The sequence below is a fragment of the Panthera tigris genome, chromosome B3 (assembly GCF_018350195.1).
Source record: "Panthera tigris isolate Pti1 chromosome B3, P.tigris_Pti1_mat1.1, whole genome shotgun sequence".
Classification (NCBI taxonomy): domain Eukaryota; kingdom Metazoa; phylum Chordata; class Mammalia; order Carnivora; family Felidae; genus Panthera; species Panthera tigris.
The window spans coordinates 99,885,756-99,902,797 of NC_056665.1; the positions used below are offsets into that span (position 1 = coordinate 99,885,756).

Here is a 17,042-nt window from a genome sequence, read left to right on the forward strand (position 1 = left end):
TGGCCCCACTGCCTTTCCCAGGACCTTCAGTGGTTGCCCCCTGCTGCCGCAGCCCCACCTCCTCCACACCCGGTGAGCTTCGGCCGTTGCTCCTCCGAGGCCCCGCCCCCCGCGTCTGCGCTCTGGCGGAGGGGCGGGGCAGCGGCGCGCTGACACCTGGCGGCCGCGGGGGGCGGGCCGAAGGCAAGCGTGGGCTGGGATTGGCTGGGATAGAGAGGGGTGGGGAGGGGGGAAAGGAGGGGAGACGGTTGTAGGGCTCTTGCTAGTGCCCGAGCCTGTGCGGCCTGAGGGGCGCGGAGACTCAGGGGGAGGGAGACGGCAGCAGCATGGCGGCGGGGTATGGGCCGCCCAACCCTCCTCTTCCCCGCTGTCGCCGCCGTCGCCGCCGGAGTCGCTGGGACCCTTTAGTCTGCGTGTGTTAGTTGTAAGCCCGCTGCCCGCCCGTCAGCCCTCTGGCCCACCCGCCCTCCTCCCTATCTCTGTCACTGGCAGCCCGAGGGTCGGGCGGGCCGGATAAAACTCCCTCTCCCACCCCGCCCACAAGCCTCGGGGCCCGGACCATGGAGGACGTGAAGCTGGAGTTCCCCTCGCTCCCGCAGTGCAAAGAAGACGCCGAGGTGAGTTTGTCCAGTGACTGCCACGCACAGGCCTTCCCGTGCTGCTCTTCGGCCGCGGGGCGACCCCAGGCCCCAACCGTCGAAGTCACCAAGCTCCACCGGAGCCCTGTTGCCTCCTGAGAACGTCCTGGGACCTTGGGGAGAAGCGTCACTCACCGAATTCCTTTGACCCTCCTGAGACCCCGGCGGAGGGGCTGCTGGGTCTATTCTGCTTAATTAAATGGGAAGGGCAAAATTAGTCCTTTCTCCCCCAGGCTCGGCGTTGAGGACTGACTTTGAGTAAGGTTCCCCTTTTTATTGGCAAGGCAGTACGAGGGTAATGTTTTAAATTTCAATTTGAGGCATATATTTGGTGTCATTCGCATGGGGGGACACATGGTCCCACATGTGAGATAGATCTGGGGCCTGAGCTTTCGGAGTGTGCCTTCAAAAAGTTTTCCAAAGTAGTTGTTTTGTTTTGTTTTTTGGTATTTTTGAGGGAAAGCCGTGACCCGCAGAATAAAATGTCACAAAGCTAGCTCATTTCAATCTAAAAACTTCAATCATGAAACTTGCCCTTTGGAGGGCAGTTGTTACTGAGAATGAAATTGGTTTTAAACTGTCCTCCTGATTTCTGATTTGGGCTTCTTTTTACTCCACCTTATATCTTCTTTGACCAACGTTTGTATTGAGTTTTTTCCCCATCTATTGCTAGTTTAAAATACTTTGTGATGTTGCAGACTACTAAATTAGAATTTTCTGAAGACTAAATTAGTAAAAAAGACAAGGATACTCATTTATGCCCTAGTAGGATCAAGATAGAAATTAAAATTTCTAGGTCTAAATATCTTAAAAATAATTGGAAAGTAAAACTTTTTAAGAAACCATTCAGTTTATACCAAATATTCATTTTTGAGTATCTTCATTTGGGGTTCACATGTGGAGGGATCCTTTGCTTGTGGTAGTAGTCTTTCAGAAATTCATATTTTAAGAGTAGACTCTTAAATAGGAAAAAAAAAGTTGAATTTAGGTTAGTCAAAAATGAATTTACACTTTTTTATTTGTTTAATATGGAATAATGTGAATGAGGAATATGCTTTTTGTCCTTAAAAATGATTCAGTGATTTCATCGTGAAAGCAACCTTAGAAATAACGTAGAACATTCTCTCTTTTCAGGTGAAGAGAGTGTAGTTTACTGAGAATAAGTGATATGCCAAGTTAACAGTAGCATAAGACACAGTTGAGAACCTTGGTCTCTTGGTTCCTAATTCGTTGTTTTTAATACACCTCAATTTTTCCCTGCTCTAATCTGAAAAATTCTAATTTAAAATGTTTGCAGACTTGAATTTAATCTTTTATTGTGTATATAATATGCCTTATCCCTGTAAAAATGATAGTCTTACTGGGAATATAGCTTTCTTTCCTGTGTAAGGACAGAAGTAATGCTTAAAGCCCAGTAGATAATGATGCAAATGTTACTTACTGAAAGCCAGTTCATGCCTTTTTACATAGCATTGGATGTTTGTTTTCTTTTGGTTGCAAGTGGCAAAAACCAGCTCAGACTAGCTGAAGCGAAAAGAAATGTAGTTAAATCCAGAAAGGTGGGGATGCAGCTGGTCTCAGGGACTTCCTAGACAGTATTATGATGCATCAGAACTGGCACGGCCCCTTATCAGTGCTTGTCTCTACTTTCGGCATTTCTGCCTTTACTCTGCCTTCTCTGCAGATACGGACTTTGACTGTCAGCTGTTCAAGGTCATACCCTTACAAAGCTTACACATTGAAGAACAACAATATGTGTAAGCTTCAGTATTTGAAGTCTAGAGGATTGGCCTAACCTAGGTCATGTGCCCATCCGTTGGATTAGTCCCTATAGCCAGAATGGAGAAAATACAATGAAGAGCCCAGTATATGACCTAGAATATACCCACTTGTGGCCAGGGGAGTGAAGTTTGTCATTGGTAGCCCTCCCACCAAAATCATAGGGGCATTTCCACAGGAGATGGAAGGTGCTTTCTGGGCAGACAGAACTAGAAATAACCATTAAATAGGGCATATAGTTACTCATGATAAACTAATAAAGCAGTGTTAATTTTCTAATTTGCCATGAAATATGTAAAGTATCAAATGGTCTTATGTAGTTATGATGACCAGCCAATAAGAGTGTTCTTCGACCTAGGAAGCATTTCATTGAAACCTAAATTACAGACCAAATGTTGCTTTAGTAAACATGGAATTCAAGTAGAGAGATTTTTATGCATGCACTTAATGATTGATGTGATCAAGCCATGACAGCTTGATGATCCTATCATCTCTGTAAGAATATTACTTCCTTGTTTCTTGAAACACTGGTCAGGGCATTCTTTTAGGACAATTCTAGCAAAAATTTAGCTGTGTTCAGATTGGTTTGGAAACAGATTGTCACTCCTTTGTTTACAACTTGGCTGTGATTTCCCATTGTTTTGAGAATGAAGTTCAAACCCTTAACTTTAAAAAAAATTTTTTTTAATATTTATTTGTTTTAGAGAGAGCACCAGAAGGGAAGGGGCAGAGAAAGAGGGGGGGGCAGAAGATCCAAAGTGGGCTCCACGCTGACAGTAGAGAGCCCAATTTGGGGCTTGAACTCAGGAGCTGTGAGATCATTACCTGAGCTGAAGTCGGAGGCTTAACTGACTGAGCCACCCAGGTGCCCAACCCTTAATTAACATCTGCAATGTTGTGTGTGATCTGGCATCTGCCCTTTTTTTTTTTTTTTTTGAGTTTGTTTATTTATTTTGGAGAGAGCACCAGTGAGGGAAGGGCAGAGAGCAGCGAGGGAGAGAGAAAGAATCCCAAGCAGGCTCCAGAGAGCGAGGGAGAAAAAGAATTCAAGCAGGCTCTGTGCTGTCAGTGCAGAGCCCTATGTGGGGCTCAATCTCAAGAACTGTGAGAACACAACCTGAGCTGGGAGCTTAACCTGCTGAGCCATCCAAGTGCCCCCTGCCTACCTTTCTAACCTTATAATGAGCTACTCTTCCTCTTGTTCCCTTCGCTGTTTGCCCTAGCCATGTTCATCTTCTCTCAGTTCTTCGGATGTTTTAGGCCCCACCCCCACCCCAGGACCTTTACATTTGCTATTACCCCTGCTCTGGCTGCCAACACTACACTTGCCCTCACCTAATTAACTATTTGCTTTTCGATTAGATCTCAATTTAGGTAACATTTTTTCAGAAAGATGTTCCCTGATTTTGCCAACTCCTCCTGTTCACAGCACCCCCCCCCCAATAGTTTAATCCTGCAGGTACACAATTCTCTGTAGCACTTGGTATTTTTATACCTTCCTTGTAACAGATATCATACTGATGGTTTTCCTTAATGTCTATTCTCCATATAGACTGAAAGTTTCCTAAGGGAGTTTATTCACCAAAATGTTCTTGCCTTATTCCCCACTGTTTCTTGCACTTACCACAGTGTCTGGTATATAACATAAGCTTAACAAGTGTTGAATTAATATAAGAATCTTGGTTGGTTTTGATAGTAGAGTCTTGTGACAAGATTACAGTAGGTTTTTTTTTTTTTAGATGTGAAGAAGAGAGCAGCTTACACTACCAATTTTTAAATTAGAAAAATTTTTTTTTTACATTTATTTATTTTTGAGAGACAGAGCACAAGTGGAGGAGGGGCAGAGAGAGAAGGAGACACAGAATTGGAAGCAGGCTCCAGGCTCTGAGCTGTCAGCACAGAGCCCGACGTGGGGCTCGAACCCACAAACCGTGAGATCATGACCTGAGCTGAAGTCGGACGCTCAACCGACTGAGCCACCCAGGCACCCCACACTACCAATTTTTAAATAAATTAGTTGCATAGTTAGGGCTGTTGGTTTTATAATTCAATAATTGTTTTCTTTTCAGATAGAAAGTGTTATTTATTTCAGTTGCAATTTGGCAACTTAAATGTTACTCTGTTTTCTCTTTTGACTCCCATAGTACAGAATAAAAAATAGGAATTGCTTCATATTTCTGACTGAAGATCCTTTAAATTTAGAATGTTGCTGTTTAAACCTGACTATAGAGTAGAATTACTCAAGGGGCTTTTAAAAAATAACCATTCCTGGGCCCTATCATCACCTTCTCTGATTTAACTGATCTGAGATGGAACCAGATAATTCTAATGGCAGCTAGGTTTATGAGTAACTGACTTAAAATCATCTTACTTGAATGCCCTTCTGCCTCTCTATATCCCTTCAATATTTATTTATTTATTTGTTTATTTATTTATGAGTGCACCTGCATTTATAATCTATTTTGGTATTTTTTTAAATGTTTTTATTTATTTTTGAGACAGAGAGAGACAGAGCATGAGCAGGGGAGGGGCAGAGAGAGAAGGAGACACAGAATCTGAAGCAGGCTTCAGGCTCTGAGCTGTCAGCACAGAGCCTGACGTGGGGCTCAAACTCACAGACTGTGAGATCATGACCTGAGCTGAATTTGGACGCTTAACTGACTGAGCCACCCAGGTGCCCCAATCTATTTTGGTATTTTTAAAGATTTTTTTAAATGTTTATTTTAGAGAGAAAGACAGAGGGTGAGTGGGGGAGGGGCAGAGAGAGAGGGAGACACAGAATCCAAAGCAGATTCCAGGCTCTGAGTTGTTAGTACAGAGCCCCACGCAGGGCTCGAACCCACAAACCGTGAGATCGTGGCCTGAGCCAAAGTTGGACGCTTAACTGACTGAGCCACCCAGGTGCCCTTATTTGGTATTTCTAAATGTTCTAGGTTTTAGCCAGCCTGATACATGTGCTGATAAGAATTAAGTTTTTATTTTATCTAATGGTTACAGCCTGTATCCTTTGCTGAGTTTATTTACTTACTTATTGATCTTTGAACATTTTTATAACATTTCCTACTCCCAACGTTCAATTTCTATCCCATCAATGCAATTGTATAGCTCATGTAACTGCATTTGTATGAGAAGGAGAGAACCTGAAAGAAGTTTTAATATGCCGTACCTTCTAGGTCATATTGATGATTGAAGGATTTTCACTTGTGAATTAATTTTCACCAGAAGCATGATATATATCACAATTAGGGGTATTTTGGTTTAGCTGGGTTGCTTTGGTTTGAAAAATGTAGTTGGACTGCTTAACTAATCATCTGTGTTTGGGAAACCAATTCTACTAATTAACTATAGTAGTAATTCATAATAGGTCATTGGGAATTTGCCCTATTACTACTGCCATATCTAAAAGATGGATTTTAGCAGCAGTGTGGGCAGGCTGAGATTAAGATTGAGTGTAATATAGGTTTGGTTGTAATATAAGATATGGTTAGAAACATGTTCAGACAGATGGATGTCTGGTAGAACAAGACAGTGAGCATGAATGACTTAAAATCTTGGTCTAGTATTCTAGAGGCATAGGCAGAATTGGTAGACAAGGCAGGATTAAGATTTGTTTTGCAGAGTAATAATCAGGACTAGGTAAACAAAGACGATAGGCGCTTGAGATCAAAATCTAATGCTAGCACTAGGAATAGTTAATGACATTTTCTGTGAGAGAAAGCCTTTTCGATTTCAAAGGATCCATACCTATTACAGCAAGTCTGATGGTCACAAAAGTAAGCTATGTGCTTATTTGTTAGGTGTATAGGAATAATTTTTCATTCTCTCCTGCTATACAACTTGTTTTTTACTCCGGTAATGTCTTCCTTATATAAATATAGCATACACGTTCCATTGTATACAACCTTTTGGAAGTTCAAAATTTCTTTGAAGCCTCTTGATTCACTTAAAACTTCAGGTAAATTTTGCACTCTGTCCCATATGGTCATGTTTGTTTTAATATAAAAATATTTTAAAGTATAGTGAAGATACTTTTTCTCCAAAAAGAAAAATTTTCTTGGTAAAATTGATATATTCTAGAAGGAAGCACATTTATTCTGTGTCTTTGAGTGCCTTCTGACATGTTTATTGTGAGATATTCCCTGGAATATGTCCTCCTGTTTTTCTTTTTTCATGCATAATTTTTAGAGATTTCATTTGAGGTAAACTCAAAAGTAAACATTTCTTTAATCACTTTTCTTCTTTCTGGCAGCTCTGACAGGTTTCCTCAGGAAGATAAGGCTGTCAGACTAATCAAGAATCTTTTTTCTTTTTTTTAAGAAAGGGGAAAAAAGAAAGATCCATAGAATCTAGTGCCATATATCTCCAAAATGCCTGTCATGTACTTATTCTGTGGCAGGCACTATGCTCAGTGTTAGGGGTACCATGATGAAAATGACAGTCTTTGGCCTAAGTTCTTTAAAAACTTTTCAATATAAAAGGTTATAACATATTGGTAAGTTAAAGAAGCACATGAACATTCATGTGTTCAATGTACAAATTGATTACATTTCCCCCTCTCTTGGCTTGGAAATTATATACTTTATTTCTGTTAATCCCTATTTTAATAATATAATTATTTTATGTAGTCAATATTTGTTTGATTACTGTTTGCTATATAGTTCCTTCTTACATTGAGAGGCTGTTGGGTGTCAGTTTTTCTGGAGTCAGACTGCTTTAACTCAGTTACTTAGGCTCTGTACCTAAAGTAGAAATGAAAGATAGAGAAAACAATACCATTTCAAAAATATGTTTTGGAAGTTCCTTTAATAGGAGTCTACTGGTAGTAAACTCTCTGTTTTTGTTTGAATGGAATCAATCTTATATCTCACTCTTGTTCTTGAAAGATGATTTTCTGAGCATATATTCTAGGTTCACCATTATTTATTTCACTACTTTGAACGCATTATTCTTCAGTCTTTTATTCTTGCAGTTGAGAAGTCAAGGACAGTCTAATTGTCTTTCTTTTGTATTTAATATCTTGGTTTTGTTGCATGCTCTCTTTTCTTAAGTAGGAGTAAAATTTATACAGAGTGTAATGCACAAATATTAAGTCCACAATTCAGTAATTTTTATTAAATATATACACCAGTATAATCCTACTCTTATCAGGATATATACCAGTTCTATTAGTGTAGAAAGTTATTTCATGTTCATTTCCAGGCAATCCCTACCCTGCTCCACAATAGGCATTGAATAATATGATTTCTGTAACCATAGTTTAGTTTTATCTGTTCTTGAACTTTAAATAGAATCGTGTAAAGTGGACTCTTTTGTTTATGGCTTTTTTAATTTAACATAATATGTGTGAAATTCACCTATGTTGTACTTATGGGTAGTAGTAGATTTTTTATTGCTGAATAATATTTCATTGTATGAATATACAGTAGACATTTGGGTTTTTTGGAGTTAATGATGAATAAAGGTGCTTTAAATAGTCTTGTGTAAGTCTTTTTGTGGAGATATGTTTTTATTTCTCTTTGTTAAATCCTAGGAGTGGAATTGCTAGATTATAGGGTAGCTGTATGTTTATCATTTCATTTTACACTCCAGTTAGCAATGTTTGAGACTCCTAGTTGCTCCACGTCATCACTAACATTTGGTGTTGTGTTTTTAACTTTAGCCATTAGTGGTTATGTAGTGGTATCTTGTGCTTTTAATTTGAATTTCCCTAATGACCAGTGATGTTGAGCACCTTTGTGTGCGCTGTTGGCCATTTATATACCTTCCATGGTGGGATGTCTGTTCAGTTCTTTTCCCATTTAAAAAATTGGGTTGTCACTTTATTGTTGATGCAATATTTATGTATTTTGGATATACGTCTTTTGTTGGGTATATAAATTACAAATATTTTCTTTCAGTTTGTGGCTTGCTTTTTTGTTTTGTTAGCAGTGTATTTCATTGAGCAGAAGTTTTTAATTTTCATGAAATCGAATTTATCAAAATTTTTTTCCTTTATGCTTAGTATCTTTTGTGCCCTCTTTAAGACATCGTTACTTTTCCCAAAGTTGCAAAGATATTCTGTTTTCTTCTAGAAGTTTTATCATTTTTGCATTTATATTTATACACATACACCTTTTTTTCCCCCATTTATTCAACAAATATGTATTGAGTGCATACTGTGTGCCAGGCACTGTCATCAAATGTTGGGAATACATACAACAGTGAAGACAAGATGTTTGTATGTGAGGAGGGTTTAGAGTGGGAGGTGATGAGGGGTCAGGATCAAGATTTATTTTATTTTCTAGATATTTGTCTAATTGTTCCAACACCATTTGTTGAAAGATTTTTTTTTTTTCTACATTGAAATGCCTTGTTATCTTTCAGGAAAATTAATTGAGTGCATATATGAAGGTCTTTTGGACTCTGTTCTTTTCCATTTCTCTCTTTGCTTTTAGTGTGGAAAAAGAATTTCTTCTCTTTATGTGTGGTGTGCTCTATTTAACTTTGTATTTCTTTCCTTTATCTTGCTTGGGAATTGTTGAGCTACTTATTTCTGAGGTGTGGTGTCTTTAACCAGTTTTGGACAATTCTTATTAATATCTTGTGTATTTTTTTTTTTATTTTTTTTTTAACGTTTTATTTATTTTTGAGACCGAGAGAGACAGAGCATGAACAGGGGAGGGTCAGCGAGAGAGAGACACAGAATCTGAAACAGGCTCCAGGCTCTGAGCTGTCAGCACAGAGCCTGACGCGGGGCTCGAACTCACGGACCGCGAGATCATGACCTGAGCCGAAGTCGGCCGCCCAACCAACTGAGCCACCCAGGCACCCCAATATCTTGTGTAATATTATCTCTCCTTTATTTTCTCTCCCTTCTGGAACTTAGATTTTATGGAAGTTAGACTTCTTAATTCAATCTTAATAAGTCTATTAACTGATCATATTTTCCAACACTGAATTAAGATCATTTTTTCAATTCTATTTTCCAGTTCACAAGTTCTCTCTTTGTCTACTGTTTAGTCTATCCACTGATTTTTTTTTATTTATTTATTTATTTATTTATTTAATGTTTTATTTTTATTTTTGAGGGAGAGAGAGACAGAACACGAGTGGGGGAGTGTCAGAGAGGAGACAGAATCCAAAGTAGGCTCCAGGCTCTGAGCTGTTAGCACAGAGCCCCACGTGGGGCTCAAACCCATAAGCCCTGAGCTATGAACTGAGCCGAAGTCTGCTGCTTAAACCAGTATTTTCCTCCTCTTAAAATTTGATTCTTAATTGTGAGCTCATTGGAATCCATCTCTGTGAATTATTTCTGATCTAGGTTTAGGGTATGCTTCTCCAGAGAGAAAATGCATTTGTTTTTTCCAAGAACCCATGGACATGATCTACCCAGGACCACTTGACATTCAATTTTCACTTGACCTCACAAAAATAATTGAATTCTAATGCCAAAGTTGAGCAAAGGCCAGGTTGTGGCCACCACTACTACCACATTCTACTCAGAGCCAAAGCTCAGAAAGGCAAAGGTACTCATTTTCTGGGGATGAGGTGAGTCATCCCCCACCCTCCCTGCCAACCTCCCCAGTTTATCATTCACTGAGAGTGTTGCCTTTTGGGTGTTTCTCATTTACTGAGAAACACTCTCATTTACTGAGAGTGTTTATCCACTGAGAGTGTTGCTTTTTGGTGTTGATCTGACTTCCCTCTTGATCAGGTCCTAGGCTCTGTCTTATGTCTCACATATACAGTGTCATTTAAATTAAGGCCATGGTGAGGATGTGGAACAGCTAGAACTCCCATACGTTCCTGGTGAGAGTGTAAATTCGTTTTGGAAAACTTTTGATAGTGTCTAGTAAAGCCAAAAATAGGCCTACTCTGTGACCTAGTAATTCCATTGCTACTTTTTTTTTTTTTAAAGATTTTATTTTTTAAAGTAATCTATACACCCAATGTGGAGCTTGAACTCACAACCCCAAGATCAAGAGTCACATGCTCTTCTGACTGAGCCAGCCAGGTGCTCCTCCATTGTTACTTTTATATCCAAGAGAAAGACATGCATGTGTGTATCAAGGGGAACATAAAATAATTTTCATAGCACCTTTATTCTTATTTGCCCAAACCCTGAAGCTACTTAAATCTCCACCAACAGGATAATGAGTAAATTGTGGAATATTCATACAATAGTATACTGCACAGCAATAAAAAGGACCAAACTACTAACATATGCAACATGGATAAATCTCACAGGCATTAGGTTGAGTGAAAGAAGCCAGACATAAAATAGTACTGTTGTGATTCCATTTATATTTGGTTCAAGAATAGCTAAAACTAATCTATATTGGTAGAAGTCAGTGGTCACCTCTGAAAGAGAGGGTTTTGACTGAGAAGAGAAAGGAGGGAACTTCTGGGATAACAGAAATCTTGATCTGGATGGTGATTACATGGATATATTGCTTGTAAAAATTCATTGAGCTCTACGTTCATATTTGGGCATTTTAACACTTCATTCTGTGTTCTTTTATACTCCCATTTTAAAAGAACGAAGGTAATAAGGCCATGAAAGATCAGTAGATCCTCTCAGGATATGGCTTCTCAGGTTTATAGTCTATTTCTGCTACATTGCCAAGATCCATTTTCAACATGTAAAACAAAAAATACTTAGTTTCTCCTCTTTATTAAAAAAAAAAAAAAATTGCTGGCTGTCATTGCAGGAGTACTATTCTGTCTTTTCTGTAGCCAGACTCAAGAAGTTTGCTGCTTGGGGTACATTAAATTGAACACAACCCAAGGAAGTGTTGAAAGCAAAGAGTTTTTATTACTTGTCGCAGGTGAGGAGACAGGGAAATGGCTCTCAAAGCACTGTCTCCCCTTGGGGTTCATGCATGAAGCTTTTGTTCAGTGTGCTAGGAAACAGAGCCAGGATGCTTGATACATTAAGGAACTTACATATATTTTGTTACCTAGGCTCTTGGGTTCAACTTTGCCTGCTTAAGTATGTCAACATACTAGTGCATACATTGTATGTTCAAAAAATGGTTGGAGAACCTTGCCCATAGGAGATCTTAGTCTTATAATGAGCTAAAGGTAACTTTAAGGGCAACTCAGGGCACTTCTACATAGGTCAAAAGCTCCAAACTGGGTCAAACTGGCTCATGCAAGGAGGTAACTCTGGTGGAACACCTAGCCATAGCTGCTTGTTCTGCAAAACACCACATTCTTTCCTGCTTTCCTTGCTTTTCCCTCTTCTCCCTCCTCCCATCTGCTGATAGCTTGCCAGCCCTCTGATAGGGGTAATTCCCCATTGCATCCTAGCTAAGATGGAATTCCATTACGGGTATATAATATTTCTACCTTATGTGTTAAAAATACTTTTCTAGTTTAGAAGATCTAGGTGAAGGGTAAGGGGAATTCCTTGCACTATTTTTAACTTTTCTGTAGTCCTAAAATTATTTAAAAATGAAAAAGGTTTCTTATCTGTTTAAATGAATGTTTAAATGAAGTGTATTTGACATAGCGTTATATTAGTTTCAGGTGTATTACATTGTGATTGGACATTTCTGTATTTTTAAGTAATCTCTACACTCAGTGTGGGGCTTAAATTTACAGCCCCTTGATCAAGAGTCTCATACGCTACCAACTGAGCCAGCAAGGGACCCCTGGACAGTTCTGTACATTACGCAGTGCTCACATTGATAAATGTAGTTAACTTCTGTCACCATACAAAGTTATTCCAAATTATTGACTATCTTCCCTATGCTGTACTTTTCAACTCCATAACTTATTTTATAACTGGAAGCTTATACCCTTTGATCCCTTTCATCTGAAAATAAAAGTTGTGTTGTTGTTGTTTTTTTTTTTTAAAGCTTTTCCAGTTTTAACTTTAGGAAGCTCATTTCTATTTATAATTTTGAGTTTTAAGCAGTCGGGTTAGAAACTTGGAATGCAGTCCATTTACAAATGAGGATTTGATTCTTTATCATATCAGTTCACTGGAATTGCTTTTTTCTTGTCCCAAATTTTAAAATGTTTTCTGTCTTTTGCCATTGGCATTTTGCATTATTTTCCAACTTGTTTATATTGATCTGAATTCCAAAAAAACAGGATGAATTCTTTACTTCCATGAAATGTATATTTAAAAGGAATTGAACTGAAAGAATCTTAAGATGAAGTAAGGTATGCGAAAGCCTGTTTGATAAGCATCTAGAGGTTTAGATCAGGGATGGCAAATACCTATTACTTAACACTCTTTGAGTCCATTGCAGATACTGCTCATTGATCAGAGTACTCATCTTCCAGAGTCTTTGCTCACAGTGTTTTAGCTATCTACTGTCAGTTGATTAGAGTTAACTGAATGACAAAAAGCTATTTGACATTTCTGACTCGGTGGATCAGTTTTTGGGAGAAATTTCTGGAATATCCGTTCTTTTAGTTAATGAGCTATTCTATCCGTTGTGTGAAGTAACATAATCATAATTTTGGAAGCCCAGTTACCTAAAGAATACCTTAATCATTGTTTCTTGCACTTAAATTTTTAGGTGTTTGTGAAGCCAATTGAATCTATTCATAGAATATTAAGTATAATGTATTTTTTTTTTAATCCATATACTTGTATGTCACATCTTAAACTTTTAATTGGGTAACATTTTTCATAATGTTATTTATTTTTATTCTTGGGTTTTCTTTCTATTTTAAGGAATGGACCTACCCTATGAGACGAGAGATGCAGGTAAGATAACCTTTTTGTTTATTCAGGCCAGTCCATATTATTATTATCATCAAATAACTGATTTCACAAAGGATTTAAGACCTGTTGGCTCATGATCTGTAGGTTCCTCATTGAGTATTTAAAAAATCAACATATTTAAAGGTTAACATTAAAAAATGGGAAATGAATTGTTGCCTTTCTTCCTTATAGTAGAATCATGGTGTTATATATATATATATATATGTATGTATATACATATAAATGTAAATATACATATATATATTACCATGATTCTATATACATACATACATGTATGTATATATATGTGCTGGGTCACTGTTTTTCCTTATCTGAAAAATTGGATACAATATTTATATTTCTGTTGAAAACAGTTTGCTTTCTGTGTTTGGCTAGTTTAGACAAGTCTATAAGATTTGACTATAAAGCAAATCACTCTTGAGTAATTGTTCCTCTTTGTGTCTGATTTCCAGACACAACTTCCATAATGAAGTCCTCCAGAAGACTGATTTGAATACTCCAAATGTGGAATAATAAAGTGATAGCTAACCTTCATAGCAGTTTGTTTTTCTTTTGCATTTCTTACTTATAGTCACTCTGCTAGCCCTAGAATCAAGCAGTGTCTCCTGTTCCTAGAAATACCTTGACTTTTAAAAATATGTTTCCTTTCTCTATTAGTGAAAATTCTCTTTTAAAAAATATCTTAGTACCTATGAAGCATTTACTTGGTGCTATGGGAAATGCAAAGGTGAGTAAAATGTAATTTGTGCCCACAAGAAGCTGATAGGAGAAATCAGACCTTTACGAAAATAATTATGATGTTTCATAGAAGAGAACTACAGAATTATACTGTATTATTATCTAGGCTATGGTATAGGTCAACTAAAATCTTTCTATATTGAATTCACATAGAAAAATTTTAATCTAGTATTTGGAAAGTATTTAAATTGCTGAAACTGTCAATAGGCAAGCAGTTGATATTGGTCTTTTTTAAACTTTGCAAGAATACTTTTATTAACTGAAGGAAACAGTTCTAATCTTCTTGTATCTTGTGCTACTTTTGATTTGGCTGAATAAGGTTTTGTGTAATTCCAAAGGGGTAATTTTTCTTTATGTCTACTTTATTTCTAGACTAGAGTAGAGAATATAAGTAAAATAAGAGATGTGTTATTAATCTAAAAGCCAGTCATACAATATGCTAATTTTATCCAAACTGCTTATAAAAAGCACTGTGGAAGTTCAAATATCTGACTTTTCAGAACTGTATTTAAACTTTAAATGTTTCGTTTGATATATAAAGCAAATCTGCATTTCTCTTCCCGGTCTTCACTCAGTGTGGCTAGGGAATATTCCCTAGATAGCAAGCTTTTTAATAAATTATTATAACAACTATGAAAACTCCACAAGTCCATTTATGTGGTACATAGTTTGTGTATATTTAAATTGTTGATGGTAAATATCTCAATTTTTTTTTCTAGGAAATTTTACCTGGATTGTTTTTAGGCCCATATTCTTCTGCCATGAAAAGCAAGGTATGAATTTTAGATTAAGTTCATCAAGAGACTTTATTAACCAGCTTTTTTGGAATAAATTTTTTTAGTTGTAAGAGAGAAGGTCCACAAATATTGCATGTCACTCTGGAGTACCTGCCTCTTTCCAAATTTTACTGTACCAGTGATTCTCAAATATTTCATCATAAATCACAAATGAGCTTTTCTGTATTAGTTTTTTCATGAATCCATGTGTTTGAAAGATTTACCAATTGATAATTGACCTTTATTTACCCTCTAAAAGATTAGGTATCTGTCATTGCTAATCATATCTCTGAACAGTGAGATAGAATTAAAGCCCAAAATAAGTGTATTTAACATTTTAGTTTATCTTTCCTTATCAAGGGTAAATGTGTGTATATGTGCATGTGTATGCACGTGTTTTAATTGGTAAAATCTTATTTCTGTTTTTCCAAACTTTAGAGACCTAGATGCTCCAGGTTGTAAAGTATTATACCACATATATGTCTCTTGTCTCCTATATAGTCAAAGTGAAATGGATTTCTTTAGTTACACATTTAACATGGTAGATTTTTTTTTTTTAATTTTTATTTATTGATTTTTTTAGATTCATTTTAATATATGTAGCAATTTGCCACTTACTAGGGGATTCAGTCTTAGGAATTATGACAGTGCTACTAATTTGCTTTGAGTTATAATGTGAAACAATGTATCACAAATGTTTTCCCTAATACCTTATTTTGAAGTCACTATTCTTGTGTATGATACCTACTCTACCTATGGTAAGTTTTGTAAAAAAAAATTTGTAGAATTTTTTTTTCTTTTTTCTTTTTGTTTCGTTTTGGAGACAGAGTGTGAGAGTTGGGGAGAGAGAGAGAATCTCAATCCGGCTCCACGCTCAGTGCACAGCCCGACGCAGGGCTCAATCCCATGACCTTGGGATCATGACCTGAGCTGAAATCAAAAGTAGGATGCTCAACCGACTTAGCCACCCAGGTGCCTGCAAAACTGTAGAATTTTTAAATCTAATGATTTAATTTAATGTATTTATGAATTTTGGGTGGGTGGGAGTTTTTTTTGTTTTGTTTTGTTTTTTAATGTTAGTTTATTTTTGATAGAGATAAAGGATGAGCAGGGTAGGGGCAGAGAGAAAGGGAGACACAGAATCAGAAGCAGGCTCCAGGCTCCAGCTGTCAGCACAGAGTGCAATGCAGGATGTCGAACCCACAAACCATGAGATCATGACCTGAGCTGAAGTTGGGCGCTTAACCAACTGAGCCACCCAGTTGCCCTTTGATTGGGAGTTTTTTTAGAGTTAGAGTCATTTCTTTGAAACTGGAAGGCTTTTTGACTATTGAGGCATATATAAGAGTAAACCTAGTTTTGATGGTCTACAGCTGGGTTGGAAAGGCACAGTGTTGCTTAAAAAAAAAAAAAGTACTAAGGAAAGGATAGAGTAGTTAACTATAGACTTAACTGATTTACTTAAGACAAACAAAAGCCAAATAATGTAGTATTCACAAAATAGTATTCACAAAAATTGTTAGATTACTTTTTGTATTCCCACAGCATTTTATAAATATATCTATTATAGTATTTGTCACATGAAATTATTTGTTTATAGATTTCCTCAAAACCTCTTTACCATCGCCTTCACCATGGTCTAATTATTAGACTGAGGAAAAGTTTCTATGGCGAAATTTGATTATTTCTCATTTTGAATCACCATAGAACAGCTTGTCTTCCTTTTCATACCATCATCCTAAAAATATGTAACAACAACAAATAATAACAGAGATAAATCTTAGGGAATAAACTCCCTTTCTAATACTCGTTTAGTTAAGCTTATCTTTTATTACATTCAAATACAGTTTTAATAAAAGGGACAAATTGGGGCTCCTGGGTGGCTCAGTCAGTTAAGTCTGACTTCGGCTCAGGTCATGATCTCGTGGTTTGTGAGTTTGAGCCCCTGAGCATCAGGTTCTGTGCTGACAGCTTGGAGCCTAGCGCCTGCTTCAAATTGTGTCTCCCTCTCTCTCTGCCCCTCTCCTGCTCATACTCTGTTTCTGTCTTTCAAAAATAAATAAATGTTAAAAAAATTTTTTTGAAAAGGGACAAATTTAGGCTCTTTGTCAGTAGTGAATTGTTTCTTTTTATACAATTTTTTCTGTAGTTTGTAGGTATGAGTAAGTCATAATTTGCTTTATATAAATGAAAATCCATTGGAAAGTAAAAGTATTCTGTATGCTATTACATTTGGGTCCTATTTTGTTAAGGTTTTTTTTTTTTTTTTTTTTTTTTTACTTAGTAATAGTTTAATGTGCCTTCAATATTTGTGTTAAAGCAGATTTTTATCCATAGTTATATATATCTTCCTGTGATTTCTCACATTAATAAAGTATCTTTATATAT

General features: G+C 37.1%; 1 protein-coding gene across 5 annotated transcripts in view; it reads left to right on the forward strand.

Annotated features, from left to right (window-relative positions):
- The first annotated feature begins 137 nt into the window (after window positions 1-137).
- The window catches only part of STYX (serine/threonine/tyrosine interacting protein), a 38,017-nt gene continuing 21,112 nt past the window's right edge, over window positions 138-17,042 (forward strand). For 3 of the 5 annotated variants that reach the window (XR_006218852.1, XR_006218854.1, XR_006218853.1), the window contains exons 1-3: window positions 141-617; window positions 13,090-13,122; window positions 14,598-14,651. Coding sequence is in view for 2 of the 5 variants with exons in the window: in XM_042989704.1 (XP_042845638.1) it covers window positions 561-617; window positions 13,090-13,122; window positions 14,598-14,651 (144 nt within the window). In the remaining 3 variants the exon portion in view is untranslated. Of the gene's footprint in view, window positions 618-13,089; window positions 13,123-14,597; window positions 14,652-17,042 lie in introns of all 5 variants that reach the window. The other 2 variants (XM_042989704.1, XM_007097567.3) reach the window with 2 other exon arrangements.